The sequence below is a fragment of the Gymnoscopelus braueri genome (genome assembly GCF_963280865.1).
Source record: "Gymnoscopelus braueri genome assembly, chromosome: 22".
NCBI lineage: Eukaryota > Metazoa > Chordata > Actinopteri > Myctophiformes > Myctophidae > Gymnoscopelus > Gymnoscopelus braueri.
The window spans coordinates 22,632,156-22,652,805 of NC_137624.1; the positions used below are offsets into that span (position 1 = coordinate 22,632,156).

A 20,650-nucleotide genomic window follows, 5' to 3' on the forward strand; every position below is an offset into this window, starting at 1 on the left:
GCACTTGCTTCATCGTTTCACTCTGCCACCATCATCGGGACAAAGATGCTTGTATTTGGGGGCAAACAGGACCATCGCACATTCTGGAACAACATCAGAGTGTTTGACACAGAGACCAACAGCTGGCTGAGCACGGCTTCTGCACCGCGTTTTCCAGGAGGATACTGGGGTCATTCAGCCTTTGCCTACAATGGAGAGCTGTACATATATCGTGGTATATCCAGGTGGTACACAAACAGCATACAAAATCATCTGTTGTGGAAGTTCAATCCAGGGACCTTCTCATGGAAGCAGGTTGAGGCCAAGGGGAAAGGCCCGATCCTTATGATATGCTGTTGTTGCATGGTAGGAGATCGTAGCATTCTCTTTGGTACATACAGAATGGATTACGATCAGATCATTCACTTGAACATCTTGGACTTATGTCCTTGTCTGAAGGCATTATGCAAGCTAGCAGTCATTCAGTATGGTCTAAAGCGCTCAGGACTCCCACACAACATCAGGTGGGAACTCACAGCCATGTCTACCAACAGAAAAAGAAAACATAACATAGCCTGCTTAAAACTAAAAATTAAGAAAACTAAAACGGTGAGCCCACTAAAAAAAGAATAGTGAGCACACTAAATTATTATTTGTATTTGTATTTGTACGGCAAGCCAACTTTTTTTTTTAAATCAAAACCGTCCACTAAAAGAACAGAGTCTAATAACGGTGTGGCTTCCCTGTGCTATCTGTAGCTATGAATGCCCCCGTAGTAGAGAACCTCTGACATCATATTAACGATGTCCTCCATACTAGAGAATCTCATATTGATGACGTTGGTATGCCCAAATATGGAGTTTGACATAGACTGACCTCAAAGTATGGTTCCAGACAGTGGATCTGAGACAGCACACACAGCAAGCACATTATGTCTCCAGAGACCCAGCCATCCCCATGGTTTCTCAGACCATAATGTAATTCTACTGCTGCCAAAATACAAAATGTGAAGATCCTTTCAAAAACCATTCAATTGTGGAATAATGACTCTATGGACACGCTGAGGGGGTATTGTCAGATCACTGACTGGGAGATGTTCTTCCAAAGTAGTGAGGGTTACAATGTCATTCCAACTAGACAGATCAGACTTTATCCCAACAACAAGCTCTTGGTCACCAGAGAGCTTAAACACTGGCTCAACTACAACGACAAAACAGTTTATACAGGGATACAAAAACATAATTAACTGAAAAAGTAACTGAAGCACGGGAAAAAAAACGGGCTTGGTAAACTTCAACACTATGGACGTGCAGAGCTCAGAAACCAGCCCAGATACAGTGCCCAGATCCTGCCTCCATTGCGGAGCAGTCGATAAACACCTTCTACGCCTGTTTTAAAAGGACTGACACCCTGGAGGACTGGACACTGACCAACAGCAGCTCTGCCCCGGCACTTGTCAGGATGGAGGAGTGTAAGGTCCTCTCCATCCTCTCCAAGATACAGCTGAGTGTGCTGAAAGAGTGTGCGGCTCAGCTGGGCGGTGTGGTGGCACAGCTATTCCAGCTGTTCCTGAACAGCAGCTTCGTGGCCAGGGCCATGGAAGGAGACAACCCTCATTCCCATTCCCAAAGAGCCCCATGCCAAAGATTATGATTCCAGGCCGGTGTATGGAGAGGGTGGTAACTGAGTGGCTTGCCGCCATGGTGGGCGACAGTCTGGATCCGCTCCAGTTTGCCTACAAGGCGAAGCGGGGAGTTTAGGATGCCAGCCTAACTCTTCTGGACACAGTGGCCAGGCACCTTGATTCTCCAAACTCATGACATATGACTTTTCATCTGCTTTTAACAAAGTGAACACAAACACTTCTGCACCGCCTTCAAGGACTACAAGTCAACACAGCACTGGTTTTATGGATTAAAGATTTTGTAAAGAACAGACCCCAGCATGTCAGAGTAAAAAGATGAGTCAACATACAGGCAGTATGTGGACAGCATGGTCCTCTGGGTCAAAGACAGCTCCTTTGAAATGAACACAACATGCAGAGAAGGTCTACAAAAAGGGCCAACACCTGAGGAGACCGAGGGCCTTTAATGTCAGACAGGACATTTTAACACTAGTATACCTCCTCAAATGTTTATGTCATTACTTTATGATTCTGATTACCAAATGCCACTAGCTATGGCCGTCCCAACATTGCATCGTGGTACAACTTCTTCACAGAGAAAAGCAAGAAAAAAATCTGTGTAACTCAAGGCAACCACAATACTCAGACCCATCTCTCAGATCTCTATAACCATGCATAAAAAGAGGACCCTTCGCACCCCCTTCATCACTCCTTCCAGTCACTCCCTTTAGGCCTCTGGTGTATTTTTCTTTCTTTCTTTCTTTAATAGTAACAGGAGCACATATGGTGTGTGATATGAAATGTTAGCTTATCATATAAACACAATAATTGTTTAGTTAACATCTAATGACATCGACTGTCTTCCATACTACGTTCAAGTGCTTCTGGCCAAACAGAACTTTTCAGTTGCTTGTTACTTCAGCTTGCAAGGGGTAGGGACAGTCCAATACTAAACATAATGGGATTTATTTTGTTTCCCTGATGATTAGTAAATATTTCTAAGCTCGAGTACTATCTACAGAAAATGTTCAATTGAATAGATACTGTATATACACACACAATACACAGACATAAAATACATCCTACAGTATGTTGTTTATACACGTCTTTAAAGACCAGCTAAAATGGCTTTCGCAACCATTATCGTGATGTAATTCCTAGTGAAACAAGGGCTGTGTGGGTCTCAGCCAATCACAGCGATGGGGGTGGTGGGGGAGGGGTTAAACCAGAGTTTTCCAGCTCAGTGTTTCCATACAAAAAAATGATGGGAATATTTACAACTGACATGGTGCATGGAAGTTACCAAATGAATGAAATAGCAACCAGATAACTTTGTCTTTTGTGGAATCTGTGTCTGTGCTATAACCAAAAATGATGATCACTGATTTAAGCCCAGTAGCTCAGTAATAATAATAATATTGTTTCTTAATACTTCAGAAACAGCTGCTTTCTATACCCTATTCTCAGGTCTGCGTATCAATATCAGTCCTATGCCCTCCAAAAACACTGGATCAGATTTCGATCAAAAAATTTGTTATAACCCAACACAATCCACTGACAAATCTAGCCTGAAGCATCACACAAATGCTTGTAACCACACACATAAACAGTGACATGTCATGAACAGAAGTAGCAGCAGGTGTCATGAGATAACAACAGCAGTCCTTAAAATAGGGTAGACCCACTGGTCAAGTAGGTAGTCCACCACACTCCTACACCACTCAATTAGATTAATAAACAGATAATTCCATTAAAAAATAAGTCTCACACTAGAACTTATATTTACTCACCTTTATGATCTTCTTCGGCCGGCAGACCACAGGCACTCCACTGATCGCCAATTTGGGGTCATCGTCTGCATGTTCTTTTAAGACCACCTGGTGAGTTAGACACGAGACGGCGCATGAGGAGCAACAGTTTCAGCTCTGTTTGGTACAAAAACGTACATGTTTTGAGTGATCTAGGAGTGCATTCTAAGCCTGGTTTATCACAACGCTTTGCATCGCGCCACATTGTGGGCTTGCAGATCGGCTATTGTCAGTGAGCATCACCACACACATTACACAACCATGTATAAAACCAGGCATTACCTTCATATCCTCCAGCAGGGCTTGTGCATCCTCTATGCCCTCTGGGACACACTTCTTATTTTCAGGTAGTGCCTCCAGCTTCTCAACTAGGGCCTTGAGACCCTTCAGCTCAAACTCTGTCAAGTGAGTCCATTTACTGTGTGACTCTGACTCCAGGGAGTCTGATGGGTTTCTGGGTACATCCAGAGGGTGGTTAGGGATACAAGTGTCTTCTGAGTCATTGGATGAAACCGCTTTGAGAGGTTGTGGACTACACGAGTCACCGTTTTTGGTCTTTGGGTTATCAGGGGAGCAGGGAGTGCCCTCAGGGACTTTGTATGTTTTTTCATCTTGCTCATCCCTGGCCTGCATGTCACAGGAGTCCTCATCCAGGTCCTGGCTCCGTGAGTCAGAGAAGGGGCTCTCTGTACTTGTCTTTGCCTCAAAATCTGAAGGAAAGGAGAAGGGATGCGGTCACCATTGAATAGTTGTTGGTGGGGTATTTTCTACAGGAGTGGTTCCCAAACTGGGGATCGACTCGGGACCCCCAGGGGGGTCCTCAAATTACTTTAGGGGGTCCCCACATGATTAGCTTAATGTGCAACATTGTTTTCTCACTCAACAGTAAACAAACCAACATAGAGTATACTGAAAGTGTATACATGGTATCTGCATATTTCTAAAGTTACAATTGAATGACTTTTAAGAACTTTTTAATACCAAATTGGCCAAATTGTCAAATATTACGTAAGAAAGAGGCAAACACTGAAAATAGCCGATCTACAAGCTCACAAGTTACAACGCCTAGCAATTGCAAGGTGTTGTGAGCTTGTAGTTTGGCTATTTTCACAATATTTATCTCAAACTAAATCTAATGCCTACAATTTTCGCGAGTTGGTCGCGAGCCTTGTTTCCTAATTTCTGGTGCTTCAGACACCTTTTGCATGAGTATCACACGCGTACTACATCCACATACAGAACTTCTCCATAACGGAGGCCAATGTGTGAATGGCTAGCCACTGCCTTTTCTGGATATATTTTATCCAGCAATGTTATGGATTCCATGTGGTGAAGGAGCTTTATTTCCACTCACCCATTAGCACGGTCTCACTGCGAAACTCCTGAGAAAGGTAGGACCGTTTGGTCAGGCAGTGCACATATTTTTCCAGGACATACCAACTAATCTCATTGTAGAATGGGTAACGGAACTTGGAATGAACCTGAAAGCAGAGATCAGATTTGTCACGATCTGAGCAAATGTGAAGCATCAACAGCTATAGTCATAAAACTTTGAGTAGTCTTAAACTGCAGTTTCATGCCTTATGAGGCTGGAATCAGGCTGAATCAGGATAGTATGTGTATTTATGGAATACACAAAAATAGGGGTGCAACAGTTAATCAAACTAATAGATTTAATCGATTTATATAAAAATATAAATATATATATTCTTTATACAGTAGCAAAAATAGACAAAATAGTACATCTTCAAGATCTTGTAGATCAGCTATTTTCTGTATTTCTGCGTGACACCGTAATACGATAAAATATAGAATAGTGGTTAGTCAGAACTCGCGAACTTTGCATTGTTAGGTTTAGAAAAATACAGAGGTCAATATACCCTCAGCTGGCAGCGTGAAGTGTTGGGAGTCGAAACTCCTTATCTAAAGAATGGAATGCTCTTGCTTTTGAACATGTGTTGCAGAGCGCTTATTAAATCATCTATTCTAAAGCATTCTCTGCTAGGCATCAACAGACTCTTTTGGGGAGCGGGTGGATGCTAATGAGCTTAAAGACGAGCTTTGTCTATTGTACTCTTGACTTTCCGTCTTGCTCTTATGCAGGGTGCATCAGCATAATCCCGAATGCATTAGTGTATAGTCTTTTCTTTTCGTGTATTGTCTTTTTTTATTTTTATAAAGCTTAATATTCAGTCAAGACTGAGAGCTTGATTTCTTTCCCCTGACAGCGTTGATTAATTGATAAACAAATAAATAATGTTTTCATGAGCTTCTTGATTATTGAATTAATCGAAAAAGTAATCTATAGAATAATTGCTAAGATAGTTTCAGCCCTACACACAAAACAATGATATTGCAGACTATTTTCAGAGAACACATTTGCATGATCTCAACAGGCAGCTACAGCCTCATGCAATTACTATATATCTCACAGAAACGAGGTCTGGGCCTATAATTATCTCACTGAGATTATTCCACATAGATCAACACTTTCAGGGTGATGATCTTGTGTTTTGAAGATGCATTTTCTGTCTTGAGATGTAAAAATAGAACATTCACCAGAGCTGAGCCAATGGAACTGTTTCTCCTTTCATGGCTCCACAAGAAATTAGAAAAAATGGTGTCACTCCGTAAGCAAAGCTTACACCTACCATCAGCTCTTTATCACAATAAAGCAGTGGTTTCCAACCTTATACTGGATCAGGGCCCACTTGAAAACATCCAAGTTGATCGCGGCCTACCCATCTGACTACTTAAAGGTTTCATGACTGGTTTACAAAACATTAAAAGTCTTTATCATGGTCCTTCAAACGTGTATTAAAAGGTTTTAAATTAAAAGTTTTTTCCCCTCTGTGTTCTGAAGCCTTTTCAGCTGCAATGAAGAAAAAAAACTATTTGCCTGCGGGTGTCGCTGTTGAGGGATTTTGCCTGTCAATCATCGCCTCTGCTCCGCCCCCCCCCCCAGATTAATGGACTGTGACATCAAAGTCCACAGGTAAATCACAGCACTTTTCTGAGTCTAATTATTCAGAAAACCCCCAGGCCACAGAAAATCCACTGAATGTTCAAAGTTCAGTTTTGTGGGTGTAATTGAGGTCAGAAAACCCCCCTGCATTATTTTACCACGAGTGTCAGGGGCAGAGGGTCGCGACAAAAATATTGTTTGGAGAAGTAAAAAATTAATGTGGAATGATTATTGTGAAAAATATAGAAGCCATTGTTCTTGCATCAATAAAAGGTAGTTTTTTTTAAGTGAAAAAAAAATCTTGGAATGACCAAACCTGCCTACCGATTATGTTTTTTTAAATTTATTGTACCATCTTATAATGGACATTAGTGAGGACCAATTATATGAGGATAGATTAAGGGTGAAGTGGTCCTTTAAGTGATTCAACAAGGGAGGATGTCATATCACGATATTACAATATCCAAAATCCCAGACGCTAGTTTCATATCATTTTATCAATATAATATCGATATATTGTCCAGCCCTAGATCATTCGAGAGCTGGATGTCAAGGAAATATAGATTGACTCCTACCTTAGTCCTGTTCTCTATCTCATAGATAGTAAGCTGCATGGGAATGTTAAAGCTGTGCAAAATGTTGCCTCCAAAGACCAGCGTGTCCTCAGGGGTGTAGACAGCATGGATCCACCCTTATACACATGAAAACAACAGCACAAAATGCATTCAGAGCACTGCATTATCAAGCACACATATTTTAGACAAGCCAGTTCACGTGGCTAGTTCGTATTACTGTTTGCATAATTGACAGAAGTTACCCAATTAACCCCGATCAATGCTGAAACAATCATGCAATCAAAGAAAGGATGAAATTACCTACCTGGGCTCCATCTTGGAGGCAAACATCTCTGGTAACAAAAACGCCGAAAAAGTGATCAAAAATGTCAACCGAACAACACGCTATTTGTGGAGGATTGATCGCCTAGTCAGTAAGAATACTCTGAAGATTCTTGCAGGGGCCCTCATTCAAGGTCATTATGATTATGCATGCACTTCATGGTATCACAACACCTCCAAGGCCTTAAAAACAAGGCTCCAAACATCCCAAAACAAACTTGTAAGGCTACTTCTTGGCCTCAATCACAGAACCCATCTAACCCCTGCTCATTTTGCTAGGATTGGATGGCTTAGGGTTGAGGACAGAGTACAGCAACTTGCTATGGGCCTGGTCTTCAAGATACACCACAACATTGGGATCCCCCTGTATTTGTCAAAATACTTCAAAAATGTTAATGAAGTCCATGATCATAACACCAGAGGCAGCTCCACTGATCATGTTCAACCCAGATTTGGCTCAACTAAGGGTATGAACTCGTTCTCATGCTATTCATCAAAAATGTGGAATGCCCTACCAAAAGGAGTAAAGGAGTGTAAAACCCTACTCACTTTCAAAACTGCCCTAAAGATACACCTTCAGGAGGCTGCAATTCGAAAATGGCCCCTGTCTAAGTCTTAACCTACCCCTACCTACCCCCCCCCCCCCTCCTTCATTTTCCTCTTTTGTATATATATATATATTATTTTTTTTCTCTCGTCATACCAGTAACCTGAAAGCTGATTGTATGACATTCTGTATAGTAGTGTGTATATCTGCCTGCCTCTTATATTTCATCATGATTTGTGTGCATGGGGTTCTCATCTTAAACAAGCGTAATGCTTAATGAGGGTTTCCAGTTTAGTAGACCTTGTATTGTGAATTTGTACTTCCATGTACTGTTATGTACTGTCATGTACTATTCTCATGTCTTTCTAAATAAACTACATCAATCAATCAATGCAATTTCACCTGAGGGGATGAAAAAGGTGTAGCCCTGTTTAAGTTCCACTCTCTGACACCCATCAGCTCGGTCTCCCAGGAAGATGTCACTCTGCTTGCCAGACAGAACCCAGTCTTCATATAGGGCAAGGTTATGAGGGGTTGGAGGCACCAACCAAAACACCTGGAGAGAGAGGTAGGGATTTTCCTTTAGATATCATGAAGCATTTCAGGCTGAACGTAAATTATACATCGATTTTGACTGTTAAAAACACTCAAAGTTAATAGAAATACAGTCAGACCCTGTCCTATCAGTTGATGTTTCTCATTCTCTCTTCTCTTCTATCTCTTGATTGACCTCTGCAGGTCTGTATAATGTGATCCCTCTATGGTGTACAAGCACACACCACAGCAGCAGTAAAGCTGCGTTTTGCTGACACTGCAGCCAGCACAAAGACAAACAGGGAAGAGGCTCTTTTATGCCAAGTGTTAGAGCAGCCTTTTATCTATCAGGCTTAAAGAAGGTAGAGCAATCTTACTAATTGATGACGAACCCCATCTATGGCGATAAGTTTCATTCATTCAACTTAACCAGTCAGCTCTGTACTTGGTCCATTTTTTTCCCCTTCAACACCAAATCTCTTTGCTTTGAAAATAGCAGATCTACAAGCATACAACTGTGGCGACGTGTTGTAATCTAGTAGATCTGCTATTTTTGGTGAACGTTTCCCCCAGAATATGAATGCTAGGGTTCAAGTAGTTAAATACTCTTAATTCCTAACAAAATGAGGCTCTGTGGCTCATAATACCCGTAACATAACAAGAGATACTTACCTTTTGCCCCTTGAACACGTGATACCACACTGAAGTCCCCCCAAAATCAATGTGGAAGTCTGTGAAGCAGCCCTTCACGCTCATCAAACAGTACCTACAGAGAAAGAAACAAAATGAAACAATAAAACAACACTCATACATCATGCTGATGGCATGAATGCAGCCTCTTGTGATTATAAATGTTACCAATAAAACTACACTTCTCTGACATTACAGATACAGCAAAACACGCTTGCAGCCATACATTTATACATTTTTCAGGTTATCTCTCCTCAGGGGGATTAATTGAGGAATGATTAGGTATCCATTGGATATAAATTGTTCAGTAACTCGGGGAAGAAAGAGAGGAACAACTCTATTTATAGAAACAGAGCTAGTCACCAACTCTAGGGCAGAAGTGGAGGAGACAGAATGGGATCATTGCCATTATCAGTGATAGCATTACTTATATTTTCTGCACTTATTCATCTATTACTATCCATAACCTTATCCATTTAAAACTACTTAGTTGACCAGGATCCCCCAGAGCTCTATACTTGGTCGGCTCCCTTTTTTCCCTCTACTCGAAATCTCTTTGCCGAAATTCCGTAAATAACAGATTTACAAGATCTGCAATGCGTTTTGAGCTTGTAATTTTTGCAGTTCTTGCCAAATGGTTGCCCCATATTAGGGACGCTAGGGTTATTAAATGTGGCCACTAGATGGCTATGTCAGTCTTACATTCACTCATTTTACTATATTGGTATACTGACCTGTCACTCACTTTATATGTGACCATAGACATTCTCATACGTTCTATGTATATTTGTATATGTTATGTATAAAACCTCCTGCCACCTTACGATAACCTAATCTTCACTTCAAAGTCATCACTTGTTACTTCTTAGGGCATTTGGAATAATAATTTTATATTTCATGACTTTTCCATGACTGGAAACCAGGACACATGGGAAGCCTACAGTATATTGGTCTAACATCAGATGTAAGGTCTGCTTCCTCATACTGATAGACCTGAGGACAAAGTTAACAGCAGGAAGTACAGAAAATTACATTGACTGAGGTAATGGTGAAAACTGCAGACAGAGTAAAACTTCTGCAATTGGTTCCAGATTTCTAATTACTTCTGAATGCTGTCTGGTGATTTAGCTCCAAGGTGTTCATGCAGTCAAGCAACAGCTGTTATAAAACAATCCTTCTAATCTGGAGAACCCTTCTGCCCAGCATCAAAGGAAGTGGATGTGTGCTGTGCAATAAGGCAGTGTTTTTTAAACTTTTTGTGTTAAGGCACACACCAATGGGTCAGTCAAAGTCTTTTCATACTGAAAATAGCTGATCTATAGCTCATGTGGCACAACAACGCAACATGTGAGCTTGTAGATCAGCTATTTTCACTATATTTGAAAATGTTCTTTTTCTCTTAAATTTTTTTTTATCCCACGATTTTGTAACCCTATTTTTTACACCCAGTGCCAATTGTCTATGTAATCCTGGGCACTACCTTCCCTCTGCCAACCTAGGGAGGCCAGGGCCGAGCTCATGCCTCCTTCAATGCATGAGAGCCAACTGACCTTCTTGTCACCTGACAGGGGAGAGTTTCCCTGGTTGGACGTAGCGCGTGGAAGGAACACGTTATTCCAACCAGTTCCCTTCCCCTCCATCAGGCGCCCCAGCTGGCCAGGAGGAGGCGGTATAGTGACCAGGATTACTGCATGTTTTTGTGAGGGTACCTACCCTAGGAGACACGGGGAGAACATGCAAACTCCACACAGAAAGGCCCTTTCGCCAACCCCACCTAGGGTATGGGCACTGATGACGCGGAGGAGAGAACAAGCCCCCAGCGCCCACAGCGTCCCCTGCGGGAATCGAACCCAGGACCTTCTAGCTGTGTAAAAGTACACAAAAAGTACACCCCATTACAACATTTACAACATTTATGGAATCCTAAATGTTACTCCAGCACTATCAGCTGTTTAAGATTATCTAATTAAACAAATGACGAGGAAAAACATATTTTGCAATCATTTATTCAGCAAAAATAAAGAGAAACCGAGTGGATAAAGAAGTACGTTCCCAAGGTTCAATCGCTGGAGTTGCCTCCTTTGGCAGACAGAACTGTAGATGTTGTCGAAATGTCTTGTATCCTTGTATCAATCTCTACATCGTTCAATACAAGATTAACATTACTTGGGCTTTCTTTTTCATCCATTATATCAGGGAGTTTCTTGTATGTTTTAGCTCATTGTAGAGTTGAAAGGTTGCATTAAAAGCCAGCTGTGTTGAATCGAGGATTAGGTTTCCATGCAGCTAATCTCTCGAATCTGTCAGCACTACTGCCTTAAGCATGTAATGGTGTTGTTAATAGGAATAAACACAGAAGCACCCGAGAGAAAGTGGACTAAGAAAGGGGAGGAGCCAAACCGAGTTCCTGCTTCTACACGAAAAAGGAGGTGGTGCCCCCAGAGGCACCGCCGAATGGGTTCCCAGATTGCCATACAGCTACCGGTAACTGTGTTGACACATTTTTCGTGGTGTGTGTTTACTTTTTCACAGTCTTGTATTTGACCAAATTAATTTCCTTACAATTCCATGGGGAAAAAATGTCCAAAGAGAGCATTCTTGGACTGGAATGTGCACACAGGAATAAATGGAAATTCTTCCAAAAGGGACATACCTCTGCACTTTTGGGTACTTCATTTCTGAGATGGCATTGGTAGAGTCTGTTTGGCTTTCTTTCAGATCAGGTGGCCACATGTTGTCCACCCAATCCACTAGATCTACCTGTGAGAAAGCACAAGGAAAACTGCACCATAAACCTTGTGGGACACTGGGACCAGGGATAGATTTGTAAAAACAATTTTCTTAACCACTCATGCCATTTATACTTTGTTGTACAACAGATAAAGGTTGTAGATAGGCTAGTTTTGCTATTCTTTTTTTTTTTTTTTTTTTTTAATGAAAATATTTGCGCAAATTATGGATGGTAGGGATAATGCGGTTAACTTTTTAAAAATTAAATTGTTCAATTGTGATATTATCAAACATAAATATGAAATACATCCGTCTACATTTCCCAAAAGGAAATGCATGCATTTAATTCAGTGTGACCAGAAGCAGGGATAAAACATATCCCCACCTGAAATTAAAATGATTGATCAGAGGTGGGATATCAAAAGCATATAAAAGCATATGGGATATACCCCCCCAACCCCCCAGGCAAATCGAACCCGCGTTCTTGTATTCAAATTAACACTCCATGTTTTGCTGTGCAGGGGTGTCATCTTACCACAGTGGGACGTTTGATGAGGTTCTCCAGCTTGGTGTGGCTGAACTCTAAGCTGATGACATTGAAAAGTTTGTCCCGCTCTTCCTCAGGAGTCTCATAATAGCGAACAAACTGAGCCATGCTCATTTCAGAACCTTTCTGAGTGCTCACGTCCATAACGTCAACAGTACGACGACTGCCTTGGAGAAAAAAAAGCATGACAAATTAGGATTGGGCTTCTAAATTCATAGAATTATAAGCACTGTTTGTAAACGTATTTAGACATCTTATTTGCGAAAACATTATACAGAGACTGCAAAGACTACTATTCATGAACAGTTTTATTATATTCATGAGAGTAGATATGCCCTGTAATACATGTCCTTCACCAGTATCGTCACTAGATGGAGCTAGCAAATATACAATCTTATTCAGCCTGTTATCTCCCTCCAATGGTATATATTTTGTAAAATAATTATATTTCAGAACTATATGGTCATTTTATGTCATATTCTAAAATCAACGAGAAGAATATAGACTATAAGAACCATTGCAACAAAATTAACTTACCAACTAGGCCTTTAATTTCACTAACAGTGAATTCTGGATCAGGCATTCTAGAGAAAAAAGTTAGACAAACACAGACACACGCACACACAATATTCTAGTAACTATAAAACGGGTTGTAGTAAGTAACCATAGAAATATGTGTTCACAAGCATCATCAAGCATCATCATACTGGAGAATTGTAATGTCACGTCTTCTCTTACCTGATCCCTAGTCCATCTTTCTGTATAAAAACCAGTGGTATCCTGAGAGCTTCTCTCTGAACATATTCATAAGTGAATTCTGTAAGCAAAAGTGAATGATTGTGAATAGGCCAGGTCATATGAAGCAGTAAATCAAATGAAAAAATATCCAGTGGTGGAAAGTAACTAAGTACATGTACTGTACTTTATTGGAGTATTTCCAATTTCCAGTACTTTTAATTCTACTCCATTACATGTCGGAGCCAAATATTATACTTTTACTCCACTACAATTATTTGAAAACTTTAGTTACTAGTTCCTTTGTAGATTTTGATTATTATTACAAAACATAGATTAACCACTGCAGTCCTATTTAAACTTTGGCGATTTTCTAAATGTTTTTTGTATACATTTTAGACATATCATAACTTGTGAAACGGGCCATTCTGCATAATGAGTACTTTTACTTACTTTTGGCACTTTAAGACTTAAAGGGGAATTTTGGACTAAAGTTTTCTTACCTTTTCTATGACGTTATGATATCTTAGGATGAATGGTACAGTAGAAAAATTTCATAACTCCACCCCTGAGCCGCCACAGCTTAAAAGGTGCGCGGATAGGCCTTAGGTTAGATCACATATTTTAATAGCTTTTTTTTTTTTTTTTTTTTTTGAGATCTGACGTTCATAGTGACAGAACACTGTCCCCCAAAAAAAAAAAAAAAACAGAAGTCTCGCTAGACGAGATTGAAATCTCGAGATTTCAATCTCGTCTAGCGAGACTTCTGTTTTTTTTTTTTTTTTTTTTTTTGGTTGCATAGTGTTCTGTCACTATGAACGTCAGATCTCACCAAAAAAAACAAAAAAAAAAACTATTAAAATATGTGATCTAACCTAAGGCCTATCCGCGCACCTTTTAAGCTGTGGCGGCTCAGGGGTGGAGTTATGAAATTTTTCTACTGTACCATTCATCCTAAGATATCATAACGTCATAGAAAAGGTAAGAAAACTTTAGTCCAAAATTCCCCTTTAAGTACATTTTGATACCAATACTTTTGTACTTTTACTCAAGTACATTTTGAATTAAGGACTTTTACTTGTAACAGAGTATGTCTACATTGCAGTATTGATAATTTTACTTAAGTAAAACATTTGTGTACTTTTTCCAACACTGAAAATATCAGATGTAGGCCTATATTACCTTTACCCTCCATCACGTGAACGAAGTTTGCGTTGTAACTATCACTGGCGAGTTTCTCCTCCACGCTGAATCCTCGCACGTTTGCAATCGTTTCCTCCACGTCTGACATGTCTTCATTTTCGTCGTACATTTTCCGACAGATGGAGCGCTACCAGTGAAAACGAGAAGGCGTCCATCAACAGAAACAACACATGACAACAACACTGTAGGAACACGTGTGGCAGCTTGGCAGGGGAGGATAGTACCATCATGACTTTTAAGATTATCATCATGACTAAAGCATGATTTATAATTCACTGTGTCGACAAGAGAGATGCTGATGTCGTGAGCTTAATTGTAGATCTGCTCTTAATGTAAAAGCGTATGACAGGTGTAGAGGGGTCAAATAAGGCTCTAAATACGTAGGTACAGCGTAGCTACTCTATTTTAGCTGTAACTTTGATGTTTACGTTAAGTTAGGGGCAATAAACAAATTAAATGTTCTTTAAACGTGACATAACATTCACATAGCTTTGGATTCTGACTTTTACTTTTGTATCTACGATAGTCTTGGCCTGCACCCCCAGTGCGTTCTGCACTTTCACCACTAAAGCCCGTACTTCTCCGTACATGTACAAAGAATATATATAAGGTGCTTGCCCGTTGCCCCAAATGTTATCTCACCCTTCGGAGTCTTTGTTCACTGTATTAGTCCATATTTTTCAACAGATAAGTGTTTTAATCCCGTCTGTGTCGGATTCTGTCGGAAGTTCCCTGTTTTCCTCAATGGGCGGTAGTGACGGGGCGCATTCGGTGAAAGCCGGAATTACACTCAATGTAAACAGGAAGTAAACGAAGGGGGAAATGGCGTTCGGCCACCAACGGGATTAAAACACATTTCTATTGAACATATACGGACTAATACATTGCACAAAGACTCCGAAGGGTGAGTTAACATTTGGGGAAACGAATAAGCGCATTTATATATATATTTTATACATGTACGGATTAGTACGGGCTTTATTGGTGAAAGTGCAGGACGCACTGGAGGGTGGTCGCCAAGACTATCGTAGATACGAAAGTAAAAGTCAGACTCGATACAAATACATATATGATAGTCTTGATCCAAGGCTAAAATGATATGTTCTTTAAACGTGACATAAACATTCACACATGTGTCAGGAGTTCAATGTATACACATCGACTTGGATCCATAGCAGCCTATGTATCTATAACGCACAAACGGTCATAATACAACTATAACTATGCATGCAAAGTCTGAGCATAACAATAAAGCAATTTTTTTCCATCACATCTGAGTGGAACTCCGGCCTGACAAATACAACATGATACTGTGATGATGATATAGATTTTTGGTGTTATTTTTATGTAATATGTCGATTAATTGAATACATAGGACCTCAATGGACACAAGTCCACTATAGGACTTTTTGGTGTAAATCCTTTTAGACCTAGTGTATATCGTGCTGTTTGCATTTCTGTCTAATAGAGTATTCAATCAATCAATCAACCATGGATACATTATTAACGTTATATTGTTGCTAACTAATTAGCAGGCTACCTGTCTCGTTTTTCTAATCTAGCTTTTGCATCCAACGTCCATAATATGAAAGCTTTACAATCATACCAGTTTGCGTCCAGACTCGGCAGAGCACGGATCCGCGGTGCTGTGCGCCATTGTACCGACACACTAACTGCATCCAGATCGCCACAGATCACTTTCCGGGGGAAAACATGATATTTTATAGTTTTTTAGAGGAATATTCACTTAGCTGTTGTAGCTTTCTGGTTCAAAACAAGGGGAACCATGTTTGTGTTGTATTACGTCATCACCGCCAACAAGAACCAAAACATTGTTGGTGGACAACGTCACATGTGCATGTCATCGTGGTTTCACTTTTATGTTTTCTTTATTTTTTATTTTTCCAGTATTGTAACTGCATTTTGTCCTGTTCTTGTGATTGTAATATTGATATTTTGTTAATAAAAAACATATATTTTCTTTAATTAAAAGAAATAAAAAATCTTAATTTATTTAATTTTTCAGGGATAATGTCGTGCATAGCATTGATTAAAAATATATATAATTGCATCATACATAAATAATATGTCATTTTATTATTTAATGATTTCAACATTTAATGATGAAGATAATTTGAGCTGTGAATGTGTCAGTATTAATACAATCTTTAATTTGTTAGCCTTTCATTCATTCTGATCGTTATAATATAGTAATAAAAACAATTATGTGACTTTGACCATAACGTAGGATATGAAAGAATAAAGTAAAAGGACTCCAACTGTGGAGTGATTGTGGTTTTACTACTCAAGTATTAAGCAAGTGTTACCAGTTACCACTTTGTACGTGAAATCAACAATTATTCCAGCGGATGTTCTCGTCTAAGCCGCACAGGCTTGTGGGTAATGCGTGCTCGCCGATCTACAAGCTCACAAGCAGGGTTGCCATGTTCGCTCATTATAAGCGATTTTGGGCTTGTTTTTCTGTAATTTTGCTTGAAAATATCGGTAGTTAATTGCGGGTTGCGTTTGGGCTTGTTTTAAGTGTAGTTGATTATTTTGGGCTTGCTGGGTAATGTTGTTTAAACCAGTGGTTCTCACACATTTTCATGTCAAGGAACCCTTGACATTGAAATTACTAGCCTTGTCGCTTCTTTTTGGCTTGTTTTCACAGACATGGGTGCTTGTTTCTCTCGCAAAACCTGGCAACGCTGCTCACGAGCCCCACAACGCTTCGTGCAGCGACGGGCTTGTGAGCTTGTAGATCGGCCATTTTCCGCACTCGACTCCGTCGTACGACGATGTATCAAGCTTTTAAGGTGCAGACAAGCAGGAGGCACGCAGCACGCTCGAGGCTGGCGATGAAGAATAACTTGTATGCGTCTGAATAACTGCGGCTTCCGATAAAGGATTTTTTTTTTTGTTGAACGACTGACATGTGAACACCTGTTTTCTTTGCCGAGTGCCGAGACAGAATAAGAAGGGAATAAGACCAGCAGTCCTGTTTGAACGATACCAGCGCAATGAGTCTGAACGAGCATTCATTGAATGCTCTCTCCTGGAGGAAGCTCTACTTGAGTCGAGCCAAGCTGAAGGCTTCTAGCCGGACATCTGCTCTACTTTCTGGGTTTGCCATGGTAACGTATGCCGTTCTCTCAGCCGTTTGCTTCCTCAGCCTGGCTACAGATTGGATCAGGGGGGCATATGACCAGATTACCATGTTCCAACGTTTTTCAGGCCAAGGACCCCTTGGCTGAGAGAGATATAAAGCAGGGACCCCTATTGTATAAAATATTGTTTTCCCCATAGATTTCATAGGCAGCTTCATAGACAGCACTGTCATCAGTGTATGTTGGATTCACGTTAATGTGGATTTTCAGACATTTAAGCACTTAAACCGTCAATAGTAAGTAAAGACGTGAGGTGTTGTGTGCTTGTAGATCTGCTTTTATGGCCAAAGTTCTCCTCAGAATAGGGATGCTTGGTTGAAGTGGTTAATGTAAAACCCCTTGTAGTAACTCTGAGGACCCCCTAGGGGTTCCGGATCCCTGTTGAAGACCTCTGATGTAGGCCAAGGCAAAGTGCAGTAACTACGAAAAAAAAATCACTGAAAAATGTGTTTAAAAGTGATTCAACTGGTCAGCCAAATGAGATATCGGCATATAAGTGATATTACACTAATTGTACATCTGTTCTTGAGGCAATTATTTATCCCCCAAAATCACAAAGGCTAATTTGACCATTGGGATACACAAATAAGTCGGTGTGTCCAAAAACGTAGTTACTACACTTTGGCTTGGCAGGGCAGTATAGTTTTCGATCATGTTAGTTACGTTACTGAATATAATGTTGTTTTCGTCTTTGCTTTTCCCAGGTGGCGATGGTGGAAGTACAGCTGGACACCAGCTATCCATACCCCCCTGGTCTCCTCATTGCATTCAGTGCTTGTACCACTGTGCTTGTGGCTGTTCACCTATTTGCTCTGATGGTCAGTACCTGCATTTTGCCCAATATTGAGGCTGTCAGCAATGTACACAACCTCAATTCTGTGAAGGAATCTCCACACGAGCGAATGCATCGCCATATTGAACTGGCCTGGGCCTTTTCTACTGTTATTGGTACCCTGCTTTTCCTGGCTGAAGTGGTGTTGCTCTGCTGGGTCAAATTCCTGCCTATTAAGCCCAGGCCTGCCAATAGTACTGCCATTTCATCTGGCGTGGCTGCTGCCATCACCTCCACCTCTATCATGGTCCCTTTTGGTTTGATCTTCATTGTCTTTGCAGTTCATTTCTATCGCTCCTTGGTGAGTCACAAAACAGACAGACAATTCCAGGAGCTGGAAGAGCTGTCCAATCTCACCAGGCTACAAAATGAGTTGGACCACAGAGGGGAGTCCTCAATGCTGCAATCTCCCAGCTACCCATAGATAAAGTGTGCTGGTTGCACTCTAATCCCATGGGTGTGTGCCAAAGCGAGGACATTATTGGCGTTTAACCTTACATGATTGAAGATAACACACCTAATTGTTGTTCAATTCACTGCTTTGAAAGCACTTTTAGACATTTTTTTAATTATGTTGTTAATATGATTGATGCTGAATCAACTGTGAACTCTCAAATTTGCCATAATGCATGTAACTTGAAATCAGTAAGAAAATGTCTTAACTGTGAATCATGGTTTGATTTACCTCATAAGGTATGGCAGATACAGTGTTTTCCTTCATGTGTTAATTACCTGTATATGCCAGTCACCCATCTTAAAATACTTCATATTTATTTATTAATTCCCTCTTGAGTTTTATGAACCACTATTCTTTTTTTTCTTTTTTCATACTGTTTATTTTGAATTGCTCAGTATATGACTATTAGGATTCTGTATTTTTTTTATTTTGCTGCTTTTTGCTTTGGAGATCAGTGTTTAATTGTAATGCCTGTCTTTCTGCGTACTTTACCTGCCAAAATGTAGTGTATATATGTGCTGCAATTTAAGCACATAGTGTTAAATAAATACTTTTTACCATATTGGTTCCTAGGCTGAATTCACTGCTACACTAATAGTTCATCATTACATGACCAACCAGATATTGATTGCCTATAGTTTACATTTAAATTGTCGAAATTAAGATTTCTACTGAAATTAATTCTGTAGTCCAGGGCTAAACTTAATAAAAAACAGGAAAATATATTATCTTTCTACTTATCAAAGTCTGGCAGTATTTGAGATTCACAGACACAACATTGGAACAAACATAAGCTTTTAGCCTTTGTACTGCATATTACCAACTGCTCCAAAACAAATTCTGCCTCTTACAATCAAAACAGTATCCCTTTATATATGATCTTTTTAAGACTGGCTATTCTACTACAAGTCAGTTTACTGGCATTTTATCGACATGTATATGGCTGAACTAAATGTTGTTCCTCACAGACCAAGGACGGTGCTATCACAAAAATAGCACATACAGAATGTACTGTATTCTCATCACAAAGCATCATACAACACAGGAACAGCATACCACACAGGAAATGACCAAACAAAATGAGGTGGATCTGTGGCATGGTGTGACTACTGATGTTTAACAGCATATTCAGTGTAGATTGAAGCCAGGGGCTCAAATTGTTGGTAAGCAATTAGAATTATCTCACTATGCCTCAGGATTATCTCATTATCCCTCAGGATTGTGTTGAAACTTGTATTTCTATTACCAAAATAAAATCGAACACAGTGTAACATTCTTTGCATAATTCTATAACATAGTATATAAATAATGCTGTGTCACTGCAATTATTAAAAAACAAATAATATGTATTTCATTTTCAGCTTCCGTCTGAAAATAGTACTGCTGTAGTCTACAATTTCAATCACACTAAAACACTAGTTAGTCCTTGCAAATTCCTCATAAATTCAACATGTCAGACAGGTACTATGGACAGAAGCATGAACTGTGGTTTGTGTATGACTTTGGTCATGTGATAAATGTTCCAGTTATCCTCTTTACGGGGTCTGCCAAAATGCATTGCACCCCGAACTACAGCTCTTTAAATGGACTTTTACCATTATGTCCCTTGATTCTAAAATGATCAATGATCAATTTTCCTGCCAGAATGTCTCACCAAACCTTTGTAAAAGAATGTGGTGCTTTCAGATTCTCCATTATGATGTAACATCCACCCACTGCCCAAGGCAAGTGCACCAAGGAATAGTACAGGAGGTTGTTTATATAGGCCTGCAGCAGAAGACTTTATAACTCCTCCTCCAGGTCTCTGAAGGGACAGACAGTATTGTGAGCCAATGAGATTGGCTGCTGCATTCCTGTAGCTACGTTTGTAGTTCTTAGTATTTATTGAGTATTTTAGTTGGGTTTTTTTTTTACGCTGTTAGGGCTATTACAGGCC

General features: G+C 40.1%; 2 protein-coding genes across 2 annotated transcripts in view; one reads left to right on the forward strand and one right to left on the reverse strand.

Annotated features, from left to right (window-relative positions):
- kdm2bb (lysine (K)-specific demethylase 2Bb) overlaps positions 1-16,048 on the reverse strand; it is a 41,570-nt gene extending 25,522 nt beyond the window's left edge. Inside the window, exons 1-12 of the mRNA XM_080420508.1 lie at positions 15,865-16,048; positions 14,238-14,385; positions 13,059-13,137; positions 12,858-12,904; positions 12,309-12,487; positions 11,697-11,803; positions 9,026-9,119; positions 8,222-8,375; positions 6,952-7,067; positions 4,766-4,892; positions 3,694-4,121; positions 3,394-3,480 (exon numbers count right to left, since the gene is read on the reverse strand). Coding sequence (XP_080276634.1) covers positions 3,394-3,480; positions 3,694-4,121; positions 4,766-4,892; positions 6,952-7,067; positions 8,222-8,375; positions 9,026-9,119; positions 11,697-11,803; positions 12,309-12,487; positions 12,858-12,904; positions 13,059-13,137; positions 14,238-14,385; positions 15,865-15,915 — 1,617 coding nt within the window. The 5' untranslated portion in view covers positions 15,916-16,048. The remainder of the gene's footprint in view (positions 1-3,393; positions 3,481-3,693; positions 4,122-4,765; positions 4,893-6,951; positions 7,068-8,221; positions 8,376-9,025; positions 9,120-11,696; positions 11,804-12,308; positions 12,488-12,857; positions 12,905-13,058; positions 13,138-14,237; positions 14,386-15,864) is intronic.
- A 1,021-nt stretch (positions 16,049-17,069) lies between these two features.
- orai1b (ORAI calcium release-activated calcium modulator 1b) lies at positions 17,070-19,276 on the forward strand. Its single transcript, XM_080419588.1, has 2 exons — positions 17,070-17,392; positions 18,130-19,276. Exons 1-2 carry the CDS (start codon positions 17,279-17,281, stop codon positions 18,679-18,681), a joined length of 666 nt encoding a protein of 221 aa, XP_080275714.1. The 5' UTR covers positions 17,070-17,278; the 3' UTR covers positions 18,682-19,276.
- Positions 19,277-20,650: the final 1,374 nt, after the last annotated feature.

What these genes read in the sequence shown, in the direction of transcription:
- orai1b (XM_080419588.1), top strand. Translation starts at nt 17,279, where the DNA reads ATGAGTCTGAACGAGCATTCATTGAATGCTCTCTCCTGGAGGAAGCTC. An exon ending in TACTTTCTGGGTTTGCCATG is followed by an intron (nt 17,393 to 18,129) that starts GTAACGTATGCC and finishes TGCTTTTCCCAG; the next exon opens with GTGGCGATGGTGGAAGTACA.